The following is an 18923-nucleotide window of genomic DNA, read 5'->3' as shown; positions in this document are numbered from 1 at the left end:
CTAACCCTAACCCTAACTCCAGATGTAACCCTATCCCTAACCCTAACTCCAGATGTAACCCTATCCCTAACCTTAACTCCAGATGTATCCCTAACTCCAGATGTAACCCTATCCCTAACCCTAACTCCAGATGTATCCCTAACTCCAGATGTAACCCTAACCCTAACTCCAGATGTAATCCTATCCCTAACCCTAACTCCAGATGTAACCCTATCCCTAACCTTAACTCCAGATGTATCCCTAACTCCAGATGTAACCCTATCCCTAACCCTAAATCCAGATGTAACCCTATCCCTAACCTTAACTCCAGATGTAACCTTATCCCTAACCTTAACTCCAGATGTATCCCTAACTCCAGATGTAACCCTATCCCTAACCCTAACTCCAGATGTAACCCTATCCCTAACCTTAACTCCAGATGTAACCCTAACCCTAACTCCAGATGTAATCCTATCCCTAACCCTAACTCCAGATGTAACCCTATCCCTAACCTTAACTCCAGATGTAACCTTATCCCTAACCTTAACTCCAGATGTATCCCTAACTCCAGATGTAATCCTATCCCTAACCCTAACTCCAGATGTAACCCTATCCCTAACCTTAACTCCAGATGTAACCCTATCCCTAACCCTAACTCCAGATGTAATCCTATCCCTAACCCTAACTCCAGATGTAATCCTATCCCTAACCCTAACTCCAGATGTAACCCTATCCCTAACCTTAACTCCAGATGTAACCCTATCCCTAACCCTAACTCCAGATGTAACCCTATTCCTAACTCCAGATGTAACCCTAACCCTAACTCCAGATATAACCCTAACCCTAACTCCAGATGTAACCCTAACCCTAACTCCAGATGTAACCCTATCCCTAACTCCAGATGTAACCCTATCCCTAACCCTAACTCCAGATATAACCCTAACCCTAACTCCAGATATAACCCTAATCCTAACTCCAGATATAACCCTAACCCTAACTCCAGATGTATCCCTAACCCTAACTCCAGATGTAACCCTAATCCTAACTCCAGATGTAACCCTAATCCTAACTCCAGATGTAACCCTAATCCTAACTCCAGATGTAACCCTAATCCTAACTCCACATATAACCCTAACCCTAACTCCAGATGTAACGCTAATCCTAACTCCAGATGTAACCCTAATCCTAACTCCAGATGTAACCCTAATCCTAACTCCAGATATAACCCTAACCCTAACTCCAGATGTAACCCTAATCCTAAATCCATATATAACCCTAAGCCTAACTCCAGATGTAACCCTAATCCTAACTCCAGATATAACCCTAACCCTAACTCCAGATGTAACCCTAATCCTAACTCCAGATATAACCCTATCCCTAACTCCAGATGTAACCCTAATCCTAACTCCAGATATAACCCTAACCCTAACTCCAGATGTAACCCTAACCCTAACTCCAGATGTAACCCTAATCCTAACTCCAGATGTAACCCTAATCCTAACTCCAGATGTAACCCTAATCCTAACTCCAGATGTAACCCTAATCCTAACTCCAGATGTAACCCTAACCCTAACTCCAGATGTAACCCTAACCCTAACTCCAGATGTAACCCTAATCCTAACTCCAGATGTAACCCTAATCCTAACTCCAGATGTAACCCTAATCCTAACTCCAGATGTAACCCTAACCCTAACTCCAGATGTAACCCTAATCCTAACTCCAGATATAACCCTAACCCTAACTCCAGATGTAACCCTAATCCTAACTCCAGATGTAACCCTAACCCTAACTCCAGATGTAACCCTAATCCTAACTCCAGATATAACCCTAATCCTAACTCCAGATGTAACCCTAATCCTAACTCCAGATGTAACCCTAATCCTAACTCCAGATGTAACCCTAACCCTAACTCCAGATGTAACCCTAATCCTAACTCCAGATATAACCCTAATCCTAACTCCAGATGTAACCCTAATCCTAACTCCAGATATAACCCTAATCCTAACTCCAGATGTAACCCTAATCCTAACTCCAGATGTAACCCTAATCCTAACTCCAGATGTAACCCTAACCCTAACTCCAGATGTAACCCTAATCCTAACTCCAGATATAACCCTAATCCTAACTCCAGATGTAACCCTAATCCTAACTCCAGATATAACCCTAATCCTAACTCCAGATATAACCCTAACCCTAACTCCAGATGTAACCCTAACCCTAACTCCAGATATAACCCTAACCCTAACTCCAGATGTAACCCTAATCCTAACTCCAGATGTAACCCTAACCCTAACTCCAGATATAACCCTAACCCTAACTCCAGATGTATCCCTAACCCTAACTCCAGATGTATCCCTAACCCTAACTCCAGATGTAACCCTATCCCTAACCCTAACTCCAGATGTAACCCTATCCCTAACCCTAGTTCCAGCCACAACCTTCTACCAAAGTCCTAAGAATGAGTCTGAATCTGTGGGACACTGTACCTATGCAGCTCTGACTGCTGCTTGTGTTCAGTCTGGCTGGGGTTTTGCCTCGAAGGATGGGGATGCCACAGCTCATTGTATAGCTGCTGTCAGATTCTGCAAAGGATGAAACATATTGTTACAGCTTCAGTCAGAAGTCATTCAAATCAATAATACCATATCACGTTAGGAGAATAAGAGCTGCAGCAATGTGAATGGACTTGGTTATTGTATGTGGATGTCACTACCTGCCAGATAGTGAGCCTTGGAGGCGCAGGTGAGGGAGCAGCTCTCTTTCTTGCCCGTTTTACTGCAGGTCAGAGTGGTCTTGGGAGCTAGGCCAGGCAGACATTTCACCAGCTCTGGATGAACATAAAAACAACATCACACAATCATACACTACTCTTTAAAGTAGCAATATGCAGAAATTGCTCCCCCATTTCTTGGTTGCTAAAATTCTAATAGTTTGCCTAATTTCAGTTTATGTGACAAAACAAGCATAGTGGAGAGAATCAGTGTACCATCTAAACCGCTGTGAAATATATTTTCAATAACCAAAAATATTGTATTTTCATCAGATTGAAGCTGGTGTACCAAACCAAAAGTAAAAGATGCAAAAACAAAAAGTTAGAACAGGAATCATAGAAATAGCGTGCACAGAACAGATCTACCGCTTCTTAGACTTGCTTTCAATGACAGATCTATAAGTCATATTTCTATGTGGAGTTAGGTTTAGGGATACATCTGGAGTTAGGGTTAGGGTTACATCTGGAGTTAGGGTTAGGGTTACATCTGGAGTTAGGATTGGGTTACATCTGGAGTTAGGGTTAGGGATACATCTGGAGTTAGGGTTACATTTGGAGTTAGGGTTACATCTGGAGTTAGGATTAGGTTTACATCTGGAGTTAGGGTTACATCTGGAGTTAGGGTTACATCTGGAGTTAGGGTTAGGGTTACATCTGGAGTTAGGGTTAGGTTTACATCTGGAGTTAGGGTTACATCTGGAGTTAGGGTTAGGGTTACATCTGGAGTTAGGATTAGCAATAGGGTTACAGGCAGCAGGCTGTTAGCCAGACTGCCAGCTTAGTGGAGTCTGCCACTAGTACAGTCGGTGTAGTCAGCTCAGCTATCCCCATTGAGACTGTATCTGTGCCTCGACCTAGATTGGGCAAAACTAAACATGGAGGTGTTCGCTTTAGCAATCTCACTGGAATAAAGACCTCCTCCATTCCTGTCATTATTGAAAGAGATTATGATGTCTCACATCTCAAAATAGGGCTACTTAATGTTAGATCCCTCACTTCCAAGGCAGTTATAGTCAATTAACTAATCACTGATCATAATCTTGATGTGATTGGCCTGACTGAAACATGGCCTGATGCCTGATGAATTTACTGTGTTAAATGAGGCCTCTCCTCCTGGTTACAATAACCCCCGAGCATCCCGCAAAGGTGGGTGTGTTGCCAACATTTATGATAGCAAATTTCAATATACAAAAAAAGGCTGCGTTTTCATCTTTTGAGCTTTTAGTCATGAAATCTATGCTCAATCACTTTTTACAGCTACCGTTTACAAGCCTCCTGGGCCGTATACAGCGTTCCACACTGAGTTCCCTGAATCCCTATCAGACCTTGTAGTCATGGCAGACAATATTCACATTTTTTGTGACTTTAATATTCACATGGAAAAGTCCACAGACCCACTCCAAAAGGCTTTCGGAGCCATACTCGACTCATTGGGTTTTGTCCAACATGTCTCCGGACCTACTCGCTGCCACAGTCATACTCTGGAACTAGTTTTGTCCAGTGGAATAAATATTGTGGATCTTTTTTAATGTTTTTCCTCATAATCCTGGCTATCGGACCACCATTTTATTACGTTTGCAATCGCAACAAATAATCTGCTCAGACCCCAACCAAGGATCATCAAAAGCCGTGCTATAAATTCTCGGACAACCCAAAGATTCCTAGATGCCCTTCCAGACTACCTACCCAAGGACATCAGAGTACAACAATTGGTTAACCACCCATCTGAGGAACTAAATTTAACCTTGTGTAATACCTAAGATGCAGTCACATCCCTAAAAACAAAAAACATTTGTCATAAGAAACTAGCTCCCTGGTATACAGAAAATACCCGAGCCCTGAAGCAAGATTCCAGAAAATTGGAACGGAAATGGCGCTACACCAAACTGGAAGTCTTCTGATTGGCTTGGAAAGACAGTACCGTGCAGTATCGAAGAGCCCTCACTTCTGCTAGATCATCCTATTTATCCAACTTAATTGAGGAGAGTAAGAACAATCCCAAATGTATTTTTGATACTGTCGCAAAGCTAACTAAAATGCAGCATTCCCCAAGAGAGGATGGCTTTCACTTCAGCAGTGATAAATTCATGAACTTCTTTGACGGAAAGATCATGATCATTAGAAAGCAAATTACGGACTCCTCTTTAAATCTGTGTATTTCTCCAAAGCTCAGTTGTCCTGAGTCTGCACAACACTGCCAGGACCTAGGATCAAGGGAGACACTCAAGTTTTTTAATACTATATCTCTAGACACATTGATGAAAATAATTATGGCCTCTAAACCTTCAAGCTGCATACTGGACCCTATTCCAACTAAGCTACTGAAAGAGCTGCTCCCTGTGCTTGGCCCTCCTATGTTGAACAAAATAAACGTCTCCCTATCCACCGGATGTGTACCGAACTCACTAAAAGTGGCAGTAATAAAGCCTCCCTTGAAAAAGCCAAACCTTGACCCAGAAAATATAAAAAACTATCGGCCTATATCGAATCTCCCATTCCTCTCAACATTTTTTGAAAAAGCTGTTGCGCAGCAACTCACTGCCTTCCTGAAGACAAACAATGTAGTATACGAAACGCTTCAGTCTGGTTTTAGACCCAATCATAGCACTGAGACTGCACTTGTGAAGGTGGTAAATTACCTTTTAATGGCGTCAGACCAAGGCTCTGCATCTGTCCTCGTGCTCCTAGACCTTAGTGCTGCTTTTGATACCATCGATCACCACATTCTTTTGGAGAGATTGGAAACCAAATTGGTCTACACGGACAAGTTCAGGCCTGGCTTAGATCTTATCTGTCGGAAAGATATCAGTTTGTCTCTGTGGATGGTTTGTCCTCTGACAAATCAACTGTAAATTTTGGTGTTCCTCAAGGTTCCATTTTAGGACCACTATTGTTTCACTATATATTTTACCTCTTGGTCACAATATTAACTTTCACTGCATTTCCAGATGATACACATTTGTACATTTTGACGAAACATGGTAAAGCCCCAAAATTGCTATCCCTGGAAGCCTGTGTTTCAGACATAAGGAAGTGGATGTCGGCCAATGTTTTACTTTTAAAGAGAAACAAAGAGATCTTCTGTCGGATCGGACAATTAATCTTGATGGTTATACAGTCATCTCAAATAAAACTGTGAAGGACCTCAGCGTTACTCTGGACCCTGATCTCTCTTTTGACGAACATACCAAGACTGTTTCAAGGACAGCTTTTTTCCATTCACGTAACATTCCAAAAATCAGAAGCTTTCTGTCCAAAAATGATAAAGAAAAATCTATTCATGCATTTGTCGCTTCTAGATGAGACTACTGCAATGCTCTACTTTCCGGCTACCCGGATAATGCACTAAATAAACTTCAGTTAGTGCTAAACACGGAAGCTAGAATCTTGACTAGAGCCCAAAAATGTGATGATATTACTCCAGTGCTAGCCTCTCTACACTGGCTTCCTGTTAAGGCAAGGGCTGATTTCAAGGTTTAACTGCTAACCTACAAAGCATTACATGGGCTTGCTCCTACCTATCTTTCCAATTTGGTCCTGCCATATATTTGTTTTTATTTAACCTTATTGAACTTGGCAAGTCAGTTAAGAACAAATTCTTATTTACAATGACTGCCTTGTTCAGGGGCAGTACGACAGATTTTTACCTTGTCAGCTTGAGGATTTGATCCAGCAATCTTTCGGGTTTCTGGCCTAACGCTCTAACCACTAGGCTATGGTCACAAGATGCAGGCCTCCATATTGTCCCTAGAATTTCTAAGCAAACAGCTGGAGGCAGGGCTTTCTCCTACAGAGCTCCATTCTTATGGAATGGTCTGCCTATCCATGTGAGAGAAGCAGACTTGGTCTCAACCTTTAAGTCTTTATTGAAGACTCATCTCTTCAGTAGGTCCTATGATTGAGTGTAGTCTGGCCCAGGTTTGTGAAGATGAACGGAAAGGCACTGGAGCAATGAACCACCCTTGCTGTCTCTGCCTGGCCGGTTCCCCTCTCTCCACTGGGATTCTCTGCCTCTAACCCTATTACAGAGGCTGAGTCACTGGCTTACTGGTGCTTTTCCATGCCGTCCATAGGAGCGGTGCGTCACTTGAGTGGGCTGAGTCACTAACTTGATTTTCTTGTCCGGTTTGGTGCCCCCTTCGGGTACATGCCGTGGGGAGATCTCCGTGGGCTATACTCAGCCTTGTCTCAGTTTTTGGCTGTAAGTTGGTGGTTGAAGATATCCCTCTAGTGGTGTGGGGGCTGTGCATTGGAAAAGTGGGTGGACTACCTGGCCCGATGACTCCTTGCGGTCCCCAGTCCACCTGGTCATGCTGCTGCTCCAGTTTCAACTGTTCTGCTTGCGGCTATGGAACCCTGACCTGTTCACCAGACGTGCTACCTTGTCCTGGACCTGCTGTTTTGTCCTGGACTCTCTCTCTCTACCACACCTGCTATCTCTAACTCTGAATGATCGGCTATGAAATGCCAACTGACATTTACTCCTGAGGTGCTGACCTGTTGCACCCTCTACAACCACTGTGATTATTATTATTTGACCCTGGTGGTCATCTATGAACATTTGAACATCTTGGCCATGTTCTGTTATGATCTCCACCCGGCACAGCCAGAAGAGGACTGACCGCCCCTCAGAGCTTGGTTCCTCTTTAGGTTTCTTCCTAGGGTCCTGGCTTTCTAGGGAGTTTTTCCTAGCCACCGTGCTTCTACGTCTGCATTGTTTACTGTTTGGGGTTTTAGGCTGGGTTTCTGTATAGCACTTTGTGACATCGGCTGATGTAAAAAGTGTTTCATAAATACATTTGATTGATTGATTGACCATCCTTTCCATTACTTGGAACCAAATCACAATGTATGTTTCAATCTTCTGACCACTGGGTGGCAGTGTTGTTACATACCAATGCAGTCCTTCTTGTTCCAGTGAAGCTTGTATCCAGGTGGACAGGTACACTCGTAGCTGCCCTGAGTGTTTACACAGCCATATTTACAGCCACCGCGATTTATACTGCACTCATCAATATCTGCAAAGGGAAGAAGACAGTTATGACCATGTATGTCTAGGCACAGAGTGTAACACACTCATTTACATTTTAGCAGACACTTATCCAGAGCGACTTGGGTTAAGTGCCTTGCTCAAGGGCACAGACATATTTTTTACCTAGTCAGCTTAGGGATTCAAACCATCGACCTTTCAGTTACTGACACAATACTCTTAAACGCTAGGCTACCTGCTGCCCCACATTAATATGAGTGGAAATTCAAAACACACCAAACGCATAGACATATGCACACTCACTCACTCACTCACTCACTCACTCACTCACTCACTCACTCACTCACTCAGTAAACCTGGTTGCAAGAGAAGAAATAACATCAATATAACTGAGCTATCATGATAGATGAGAGAATAATTGAAAGAAACAAACGAGAATGTGTTCTGACAGCTGCAAATGAACAGAGTTTCTGTGAAGTCAATTCTACTGTCAGTGATCACTTCTACAGAAGATGAATGTGTGTTTTGGTAAACCAGGCTGATTGCTCATTTGAAGTCTAATCCAGGGCATGTGATATCACTGCTATGCATTTCCCCTCAGTCGAAACTTCAACTTCTCTTCCCCCAAAGCTCACTCTCTTTGGGAAGAAGAACATTTGGAGGGACTTTGCAGAGCCAGATAGGAGTAAATTATAATCACTTTTTAACACACAGAAACCAAAACCACTCAAACCATACAGGAACCAGATGGAGGTTGCCTAGGAACCCAGACAGAAAATGACTTTATTAGTGTGATGAGGGGGACAAGGCAAGGCAGTGTGGCTCGGGGCTGAGCGCTCAGCCAGGCTAAGTGACAGGGACACCAGCAGAGGAACACAGATAATGACAGTGATTGATGATGTGGCCTGCAGATAGAAAATGTTCCTCCCTGTTCTGTACGGCGTGAATAAAAACAGCCTGCGAGCCTCCAGTGCTCTGTCCCGCCATGGAGATGATGACTTTATCAAGAGTGTTTGGCTGGTGTTGAGTTGCCAGCTCCGCTCAATGCAAAGGAGATGCATCCGTCTGTCTAACAACTTGTCTGAAGTCTAACCTTCATGTTGAAGAACTCCATTTAAATAATAGAGAGCGGGAGATGGAGAGAGAATCACTTCTCTATGCCAAGCAAAGTTGATATTCTTCTCAAGCTTGAAATGTGAATAGACTTTTGAGTATGCTTTTATCAAGCCATCTCTCTCGAGCTGGCTCTGTCTGTTTCTGTTTCGGCATCCTCAGAGGAAATCAACTCATGTATCCCAGAGGCCAATGTAGGACGGGAACATAAGGGGGGAGAGTCTAAGAGAGACGTATTAGACTTTCAGATTGACATGCTTGCTGACAATTGTATGTGGCTGCTATCATCCGCTGGTGTCGAAGGCATTACTCCAATTCCAGGGCAAAAAGAAACATGACAATAGGCTCAGCTGGAGGCTCTCTCTTCAATAGACATCAATACCTATCATCTCCCCGACACGCATTCTGCCCCAAACTCCGGTGAGACTGAGAGCCTATAGAATAGGCTAATCACAGTTTGACTGTGAAGGTCAACAGTAGACAGACAGCACCACGTCTGTAGAGCATAGATCTATGGCTCTACAGCATTGATCTAGGGCTGTTAGCTATAATGGGGTACCTTGTCTCAAAGATAGGTTCTTTGGGACCTTTCTTGTCTTCATTAGTCTACTCAATGCTTATCACGTGATTGTAACCGAGTCAAATAGAACATGTATCTTAGTGGTCAAATATCAACCTGGTTTTATGTAAACAACATATTGATTCCTTCAGATGGATTTATCATGTACCAGACAGTAACATCTATCAACTCTATAGCTAGCGTGCCACCTCATATCACACCTCTCACTTTAACGCCACAGTGTAATTCTAACGTGATGTTTTCCTAATGGCTTGGAGGAGAATGTCTCAGTCGGGGAAGTCTCTCTCAGATGTCAGCTGAAGCCAGTGATGACAGGCCTCCACACTTTCCTTGACAGCAGGTCACTGACCTTATAGGGGTTGTTTGTGGTGAGTCCATTGTTAAATTAAGCATCGAGCAGCAGTCTCTGGAGTGTTTGGGAGCTATGTTTCAACTGATAAGCTACGGCGGGGAATAACACAACCCTGGTCACTGCTGTAGAAGAGAAGGTGCAGGGGAAGCAACATAAATCTCAGGGTTATCAAACAGTTCTGATGGGAGAGAAGAGGGAGGGAAGAGTCATTCATCATTAGGAGGACTCTACAATGGCACACAGATACACACACAGCTCTTATGCCAGGCAATGTTCCTGCCCTCTCCATCCCTCTCACTCACACATATTACCACATTCCACGTCCTGGAAATATGCTATCATAACATTCCTGCCTTGGTAGACTTGTCAAAACGAACAAGAATGGAGAAGAAATAATTGCAACGTGTTTTGTGTGTGTATATAGGCTTTCGCTCTCTCTCTCTTTCTCTCTCTCTCTCTTTCTCTCTCTCTCTCTCTCTCTCTCCCTCTCTCTCTCTCTCTCTCTCTCTCTCTCTCTCTCTATTTCTACACCTTCTCTGAGAGGCCCTCAGGCTCTGGAGACGGCAGCAGATTCAGAGTTGTGATACACAGACCATGAAAGGGCCGCTGAAACAGCCTGATGTGCTCAAACGGGTCCCCCTCTCTCTCTGCCCTCCAGATCTGGCACACGCCAGCCGCCTGGAACACGAGACGGCCTACCTTTATTTCTACCACACTGGAATAGATCAACAACTTTACCACAGCATCATGCACATACCTCTGATAATAATTGTTTGTTTTAGTGCAACAGGTGGAGTCATGTGTGCTACTGTGTAATACTCATGTCACAAAAATCAAGTCTTCCTTCAGCTAGCATTAGACTCGACTGGTCTGGTAAGCAATACGAACTAGGGAGCCATACAAACAGGCTATAAAAAAACAAGTTGCTATAGAAGCTAGCTGCAGTAATGATCATGAAGATTCAAGTTATTATGGATAACTTAGCAGGCAGGTGTGGTTTCTAGAGAAAGTGAGGTGGACTGTGTGAGTAATGGTGTACAGACACGTTGAGAGGGGGAATAAGTATCAACTCACCTCCACAATGTGCCAGACCGTAGAGAACATAGCCTTTATGACAGAAGCACTGGAAGCTGCCGGGGGAGTTGACGCAGGAATGGTCACACGTCCGGTCAAAAGAACACTCGTCAATGTCTGGGAAGAGGGGAATATACAGAGAGAAGTTCACATTATTCACTAACACAACTTCTCAAAACTCATTTCAGATTTTATAATAGAAAAAATAATATATATATATATATATATATATATATATATATGACGACTTGGATTAGAAATAAATTGCAATGGGACACAGAAAAATAAATAAATAATGTTTTTTAAAATTGAATACCATTTTGTTTGGTATGAGACATTGGATGCCAGTCTGAGCAGTAGCAAGACAGTTTCACCTACTGATAACAGGAGCTTTGGGCCATTTTTCAATTCCAAAGTTACCTGTCAATCATTTCACTATACCACTGTTTCTTCCACTAAAAAATAACCATTTAATGAAACTCACTATCTCAAATGTCTTATTATTGTGTTCTGAAGCCAAGTGGAAATCATTTGTCTGAGAAGCAGTCCTGCTTATCTAGGAATGAGCTGTAACGTGAGACCAGAGGCGGGTCATGATTCTGTCTGTCTAAAGAATCTCTCCAGTCATCTTCCCTGACCCTGACCCCTGCCCCCCAGGCCCACCACCTTGCACTGGGTGCATGAGAATAACTTCCTGTCTGTTGTTACTTCCTCTTATCCTGATTCCCTGCTGGACTTTATCAGATAATTGGAACACCACTGGACTTTCATACATGTACCTCTGATATCACTCTCCATGTCTGTGAATAAAAATGGAGCCCTGGCTGAGATTAAAATAATAAGGTGGAGGACATTTGGGTTCGGTAGCCTACTATCCAATGTTTAAATGTCAGCAATTACATATGTCAAGTCCAGACAGCGTCTACAGAGAAGAGAGCTGGGAACTGGAGAGAACGGGGCCTAGCTACAGCTTTACTGGAAATTTAATTGGCTAAATTGAAAAGGATAGAAAATGTAGGGAGGTTCCCAGGCATTTCATAGTCTATATTCTCCCCATCCTGAACTTTGTCTTACCTGGCTCTAAGGCACTGTCAGCCCAACATCAAAAAGATGATAATGGTTTGATAGTATACATTACATGGCAATTATAGGAATACTGCTAAAGCTAAAAAATACTGGGTTACCAAGAACAAGAAGGAAGATCTTAACTTTGTCAGCTGCAATATAGGGAGTTTTCTTTCTCGTTTTGCCTTCTAGCACAGTGGACATCCCCAAATGTTCATACTTGAGGCGTAATCCCTTATACCATTGAACTCTGTCCAGCCTTGAGAGAGAAGTTACTAGTCTAGGGCTGCATCACAAATGGCACACTATTTCCTATTTATTGCAGTACTTTTACCTGGGCCCATTGGGCACCATTATATGGGGAATAGGGTGCTTTTTGTGACGCATCCAAGGAGTTTTGGCAAGCTTCTTGTGAGAATACCTCCAGCCAAAGACGTGGGATTGGGTTGAGATTAAACAACTATTAAGTGATCAGCTTTCAAAAGAGTAGACAGGGTGTCTTCAGGGCTTCAGGAGGAACACCGGGTGGTGTTGAACGTTTCAAAAACCCCTAAAAGGAAACTTGGCATAAAGAGTAGACAGGGTGTCTTCAGGGCTTCAGGAGGAACACCGGGTGGTGTTGAACGTTTCAAAAACCCCTAAAAGGCAACTTGGCATAAAGAGTAGATATTCATCCAGCTAAAGAAGTGGAAGTGATCCCCACTATGTTCACTTTGTGAACTCTTTCCCAATAACTTGAATGGAATCTTATAGTGTTATTGTTTAACACTGAGAAATGAGAGATGCTGAGCAGTTCGTTTTATGTATTACCACATTGGTTTATTATTTTGTGGCTAAAAAAAAAAAAACTTTTACTGAGCTCTCAACTCCAAAGTCACAAATAGAAATGAACTAGAATCATTTGTTTCATCTTCTGGGATATTGGGATGCAAGCCACCATCTCAGGACTGGTGTTGACTGGGGACTTTGCTGCTGGGACATATTCTATTCATCTCTGATCAATACGATTCAATGGGAAGAAGCAACCTGCAGCGTATTGTACTACACTGTACAGAGCAAGAGATGGGCTTGGATGTGTCAGGATGCCTGGGACTAGGCTCGTTGTTTACCAGCAGGTACAGTGAGGTATGCAGGGGTTGGGCTAGAGGACCATGTACGTGCAAGGGGACACGGGACCAGAGATGAGGGACACACTGAAAGAACAGTGAATAGAATACAAACAGAAACACCCTCGTCTTGCCCTTCAATCTGAACAATCTTACATTTCTCTAAGTGTGTTATTTATGGGGTGCCAGAATAATGGAAAGAAAAAAATCTAAGGCCACAGGTTTCTTTTCGACAATCCTCCTCCGTCGCAGTCCCACAGTGTCCCAAACTGGCCTACGACTCACCCCATCACCTCATCTCTTCCCCCCTCAGTTACACAAAATAACCCTCCTTCAGAACAAATAGATATTACAACAATAGAATGGTGAAACAATGCCTGTCCGAGGCTGTTTACACAGAGTAGATAAGGCCTTTATCAGTGATGCTCCTTCTGAGGGAGACCTAGTAGGATCTGATAAGGGCACTCCCACCATGCCCTCATTGGGATCAGCAGGGGATGGGGGAGGACAGGGGGCAGGAAGGGGTAAGGAATGCCTCCAGGCCCTGGACCTGGCCGGGCCAGACATGTCACGTCTTGATTGATGGACCACGCGTGGTCCTCTGTCATCTGGGAAACACTGACTGTTCAAACCAAGATAAAAGGTTGTGAAGTTCAGTTTATATATCCCAACACTGTACTATGCACTTTTTGTACTGTAGTAGGTCTTTTTTTTTTTTACAGAATGTTACAGCACAGCCACATCTCTGATAAGGCAGGACTTCTTTTGATTGAATGTCTAGCTCTTTTATTCACTTATGGCACTGGCTTTAAGTGGGTAGATGAGTGTTATTTGTCTTCATGCTCACCACATTTCCTTCTTCCTTTTTGCACCCCAAACTTCCCAATAACAATGGCCAGCCAGGCCAGATCTCAGCTAGCTGGGATATAGCCCCTGCTCCAGTCACCCAGCGGGGCCTGAGAAATTGCTGGCCACACACCGCTTAACTAAGAATGAGTATATTGCTGTTGATCTTAGGACATTGTCCACTCAAAAAAAGATATGCATGAAAAACACAGCTAAGAAAAAATGTCCAAGCAGCATTTTCAGCCATAAGCCTGTTCAGCTGTGATACTCTGTTGCGCTTGTGGTGGTGCGATGTTTTGTCTGCTATCTGTCTGCTGCAATATAAGATGTCACAGTTATTGAGCAAAAGCCAAGTGGCTGGTGTTGGGCTGAAAACACTGAGGTTCCCAGGCAGCTACCTGTCATGGAAATACTGTACGGTCATGTGGGACTACCTAAACATGATATCTTGAAGGTCAAAACATCTCATTAAAAAATAGGAGGGGGAGGGGAGGAATCACAAGCACTAAAAAGCCAGTAGTCAACTAGAATGACACTATAGACCTGCTGAATCCTATGGCTCCCTTTCATGGCCCAGTCTGTCAGTCAGTCAGTCAGTCAGTCTGCCACCTACACCTACATGTGGTATAGTGCGGTGTAGTGTGGTGTGGTGTAGTTAACTGTAGTGTAGTGTAGTGTGGTGTGGTGTGGTGTAGTTAACTGTAGTGTAGTGTGGTGTGGTGTGGTGTGGTGTGGTGTAGTGTGTTGTAGTGTCGTGTGGTGTAGTGTAGTGTGGTGTAGTGTGGTGTGTTGATGTGTAGTGTAGTGTCGTGTGGTGGAGTGTAGTGTGGTGTAGTGTAGTGTGGTGTAGTGCAGTGTAGTGTAGTGTGGTGTGGTATGGGTGTAGTGTAGTGTGGTGTAGTGTAGTATGGTGTGGTGTCGTGTGGTGTAGTATAGTGTAGTTTGGTGTAGTGTGGGTGTAGTATGGTGTAGTATAGTGTGGTGTGGTGTGGTTAACTGTAGTGTGGTGTACTGTAGTGTAGTGTGGTATAGTGTACTGTACTGTAGTGTGGTGTGGTGTGGGTGTAGTGTAGTGTGGTATAGTGTACTGTAGTGTGGTGTAGTGTACTGTACTGTACTGTGGTGTGGGTGTAGTGTAGTGTGTGTGGGTGGAGTGTAGTGTGGTGTAGTGTAGTGCGGTGTAGTGTGGTGTAGTGTAGTGCGGTGTAGTGTGGTGTGGTGTGTTGTAGTGTAGTTAACTGTAGTGCAGTGCGGTGTGGTGTGGTGTAGTGTGGTGTAGTTAATTGTAGTGTAGTGTAGTGTGGTGTGGTGTAGTGTGGTGTAGTGTAGTGTGGTGTGGTGTAGTGTAGGGTAGTGTGGTGTAGTGTAGTGTGGTGTGGTGTAGTGTAGTGTGGTGTAGTGTGGTGTAGTGCAGTGTAGTGTCATGTAGTGTGGGGTGGTGGTGGTGTGGTGTGGTGTAGCATAGTGTAGGGTGGTGCAGTGTAGTGTGGTGTAGTTAACTGTAGTGTAGTGTGGTGTGGTGTAATGTGGTGTAGTTAACTGTAGTGTGGTGTAGTGTGGTGTGGTGTAGTGTGGTGCAGCGTAGTGTCGTGTGGTGTAGTGTAGTGTAGTGTAGTGTGTTGTAGTGTTGTGTTGTGCAGTATAGTGTAGTGTGGGGTGGTGGTGGTGTGGTGTGGTGTAGCATAGTGTAGGGTGGTGCAGTGTAGTGTGGTACGGAGTAGTGTAGTGTGGTGTGGTGTAGTGTGATGTGGTATACTGTGGTGTGGTGTAGTGTGTTGTAGTGTAGTGTATTGTAGTGCAGTGTAGGTTGGTGCGGTGTGGTGTAGTGTTGTGTAGTGCAGTGCAGTGTAGTGTAGTATGGTGTAGTGTGGTGTAGTGTGGGTGTAGTATGGTGTAGTGTAATGTAGTGTAGTGTGGTGTGGTGTGGTGTTGTGTAGTTAACTGTAGTGTGGTGTAGTGTACTGTAGTGTAGTGTATTGTATTGTAGTGTAGTGTACTGTAGTGTACTGTAGTGTGGTGTCACGTGGTGTAGTGTAGTGGTGTGTGGTGTGGTATGGGTGTAGTGTAGTGTGGTGTAGTATGGTGTGGTGTCGTGTGGTGTAGTATAATGTAGTTTGGTGTAGTGTGGGTGAGTATGGTGTAGTATAGTGTGGTGTGGTGTAGTGTAGTATGGTGTAGTATAGTGTGGTGTGGTGTGGTTAACTGCAGTGTGGTGTACTGTAGTGTGGTGTGGTATAGTGTACTGTAGTGTGGTGTAGTGTGGTGTCACGTGGTGTAGTGTAGTGGTGTGTGGTGTGGTATGGGTGTAGTGTAGTGTGGTGTAGTGTAGTATGGTGTGGTGTCGTGTGGTGTAGTGTAGTTTGGTGTAGTGTGGGTGTAGTATGGTGTAGTATAGTGTGGTGTGGTGTAGTGTAGTATGGTGTAGTATAGTGTGGTGTGGTTAACTGTAGTGTGGTGTGGGTGTAGTGTAGTGTGGTATAGTGTACTGTAATGGGGTGTGGGTGTAGTGTAGTGTGGTGTGGTGTAGCGTAGTGTAGGGTGGTGCAGTGTAGTGTAGTGTATTGTGGTGTAGTGTAGTGTGGTGTGTGGCAGTGTAGTGTGGTGTGGTGTAGGGTAGTGTACTGTACTGTAGTGTGGTGTAGTGTGGTGTGGGGTAGTATATTGTACTGTCGTGTGGTGTAGTGTAGTGTGGTGTGGTGTAGTGTGGTATGGTGTAGTATAATGTAGTTTTGATGTGGGACAGTGTAGTGTGGTGTGGTGTAGGGTAGTGTAATGTAGTGAAGTGTGGTGTGGTGTGGTGTAGTGTAGTGTGGTGTGGTGTAGTGTAGGTAACTGTAGTGTAGTGAGGTGTAGTGTACTGTGGTGTGGGTGTAGTGTGGTGTGGTATAGAGTGGTGTAGGGTGGTGTGGTGTAGTTAAGTGTAGTGTACTGTGGTGTGGTGTAGTGTATTGTAGTGTCGTGTAGTGTACTGTGGTGTGGTGCGGTGTCGTGCTGTGTAGTGTAGGGTGGTGTGGTGTGGGTGTAGTGTGGTGTGGTATAGAGTGGTGTGGTGTGGGTGTAGTGTGGTATAGTGTGGTGTAGGGTGGTGTGGGTGTAGTGTAGTGTAGTGTAGTGTAGGGTGGTGCGGTGTATTGTAGTGTGGTGTAGTGTTGTGTGGTGTATTGTAGTGTAGTGTAGTGTAGTGGTGTAGTGTTGTGTGGTGTGGTGTGATGTGGTAGTGTGGTGTGGTGTGGCTTAGTGTAGTGTAGTGTGGTGTGGTGTAATGTGGTGTGGTGTGGTGTAGTTTAGTGTAGTGTACTGTGGTGTGGTGTAGTGTACTGTTGTGTGGTGTACTGTTGTGCAGTGTGATGTAGTGTACTGTAGTGTGGTGTAGTTTAGTGTAGTGTGGTGTGGGTGTGGTGTGGTGTAGTGGGGTGTGGTGTAGTGTTGTGTGGTATGGTATGGGGTAGTGTAGTGTGGTATGGTGTAGGGTGGCGTGGTGTAGTGTAGTGTGGTGTGGTGTGGTGTAGTTAACTGCAGTGTACTGTGGTGTGGTGTAGTGTACTGTAGTGTGGTGTACTTTGGTGTTGGGTGGTGTGGTGTGGGTGTAGTGTAGTGTAGTGTAGGGTGGTGTAGTGTGATGTGGTGTAGGATAGTGTACTGCAGTGTAGTGTGGTGTAGTTAACTGTAGTGTAGTGTACTGTGGTGTGGTGTAGTGTACTGTTGTGTGGTGTACTGTTGTGCAGTGTGATGTAGTGTAGTGTATGGTGGTGTGGGTGTAGTGTGGTATAGTGTGGTATAGTGTGGTGTAGGGTTGGTGTAGTGTAGTGTAGTGTAGGGTGGTGTGGTGTAGCGTTGTGTGGTGTGGTGTAGTGTGGTGCAGTGTAGTGTGGTGTGGTGTAGTGTGGTGTAGTGTATTGTGGTGTGGTGTAGTGTAGTATCGTGTGGTGTGGTGTGGTGTAGTATAGTGTAGTTTAGTGTGGTGTGGGGTCGTGTGGTGTGGTGTAGGGTAGCGTGGTGTAGTGTGGTGTGGTGTAGTGTACTGTACTGTGGTGTGGTGTTATGTAGTGTAGTGTAGTGTGGTGGGGTGTGGTGTAGTGTAGTGTAGTGTGGTGGGGTGTGGTATAGTGTGGTGTGGTGTGGTGTAGTGTAGTGTAGTGTGGTGTGGTGTGGTGTAGTGTGTTGATGTGTAGTGTGGTGTGGTGTGGTGTAGTGTAGTGTAGTGTGGTGTGGTGTAGTGTGTTGATGTGTAGTGTGGTGTGGTGTGGTGTGGTGTGGTGTGGTGTAGTGTGGTGGGGTGTAGTGTAGTGTGGTGTGGTGTGGTGTAGTGTAGTGTGTTGATGTGTAGTGTGTTGATGTGTAGTGTAGTGTAGTGTGGTGTGGTGTGGTGTAGTGTGGTGTAGTGTAGTGTAGTGTGGTGTGGTGTGGTGTGGTGTAGTGTAGTGTAGTGTAGTGTAGTGTAGTGTGGTGTGGTGTGGTGTAGTGTAGTGTAGTGTGGTGGGGTGTGGTGTAGTGTGGTGTAGTGTGGTGTGGTGTAGTGTAGTGTGGTGTGTTGATGTGTAGTGTAGTGTGGTGTGGTGTGGTGTGGTGTAGTGCGGTGTAGTGTAGTGTAGTGCTGTGTGGTGTAGTGTGGTGTAGTGTAGTGTAGTGTGGTAGGGTGTGGTGTGGTGTAGTGTGGTGGGGTGTGGTGTAGTGTGGTGTAGTGTAGTGTAGTGTGGTGTGGTGTAGTGTAGTGTAGTGTGGTGTGGTGTGGTGTAGTGTGTTGATGTGCAGTGTGGTGTGGTGTAGTGTGGTGTGTTGTAGTGTGGTGTGGTGTAGTGTGGTGGGGTGTGGTGTGGTGTGGTGTAGTGTAGTGTGGTGTGGTGTGTTGATGTGTAGTGTAGTGTGGTGTGGTGTGGTGTGGTGTGGTGTGGTGTGGTGTGGTGTGGTGTGGTGTGGTGTAGTGTAGTGTGTTGATGTGTAGTGTAGTGTAGTGTGGTGTGGTGTGGTGTGGTGTGGTGTAGTGTAGTGTGGTGTGGTGTGGTGTGGTGTGGTGTGGTGTAGTGTAGTGTAGTGTAGTGGGGTGTGGT

General features: G+C 44.6%; 1 protein-coding gene across 4 annotated transcripts in view; it reads right to left on the bottom strand.

Moving 5' to 3' along the window:
• The window catches only part of LOC135528202 (signal peptide, CUB and EGF-like domain-containing protein 3), a 117753-nt gene that overhangs the window by 8080 nt on the left and 90750 nt on the right, over nucleotides 1–18923 (bottom strand). For all 4 annotated transcript variants that reach the window (XM_064957121.1, XM_064957122.1, XM_064957123.1 and 1 more), the window contains 4 exons: nucleotides 10859–10975; nucleotides 7645–7767; nucleotides 2693–2806; nucleotides 2466–2561 (listed from right to left, as the gene is read on the bottom strand). In XM_064957121.1, the coding sequence (XP_064813193.1) occupies nucleotides 2466–2561; nucleotides 2693–2806; nucleotides 7645–7767; nucleotides 10859–10975 (450 nt within the window). The remainder of the gene's footprint in view (nucleotides 1–2465; nucleotides 2562–2692; nucleotides 2807–7644; nucleotides 7768–10858; nucleotides 10976–18923) is intronic.

This window comes from Oncorhynchus masou, chromosome 33, assembly GCF_036934945.1.
Source record: "Oncorhynchus masou masou isolate Uvic2021 chromosome 33, UVic_Omas_1.1, whole genome shotgun sequence".
Classification (NCBI taxonomy): Eukaryota; Metazoa; Chordata; class Actinopteri; order Salmoniformes; family Salmonidae; genus Oncorhynchus; species Oncorhynchus masou.
Note: the sequence above shows the minus strand (reverse complement) of the source record. Positions and strands in the feature narration are given on the sequence as shown.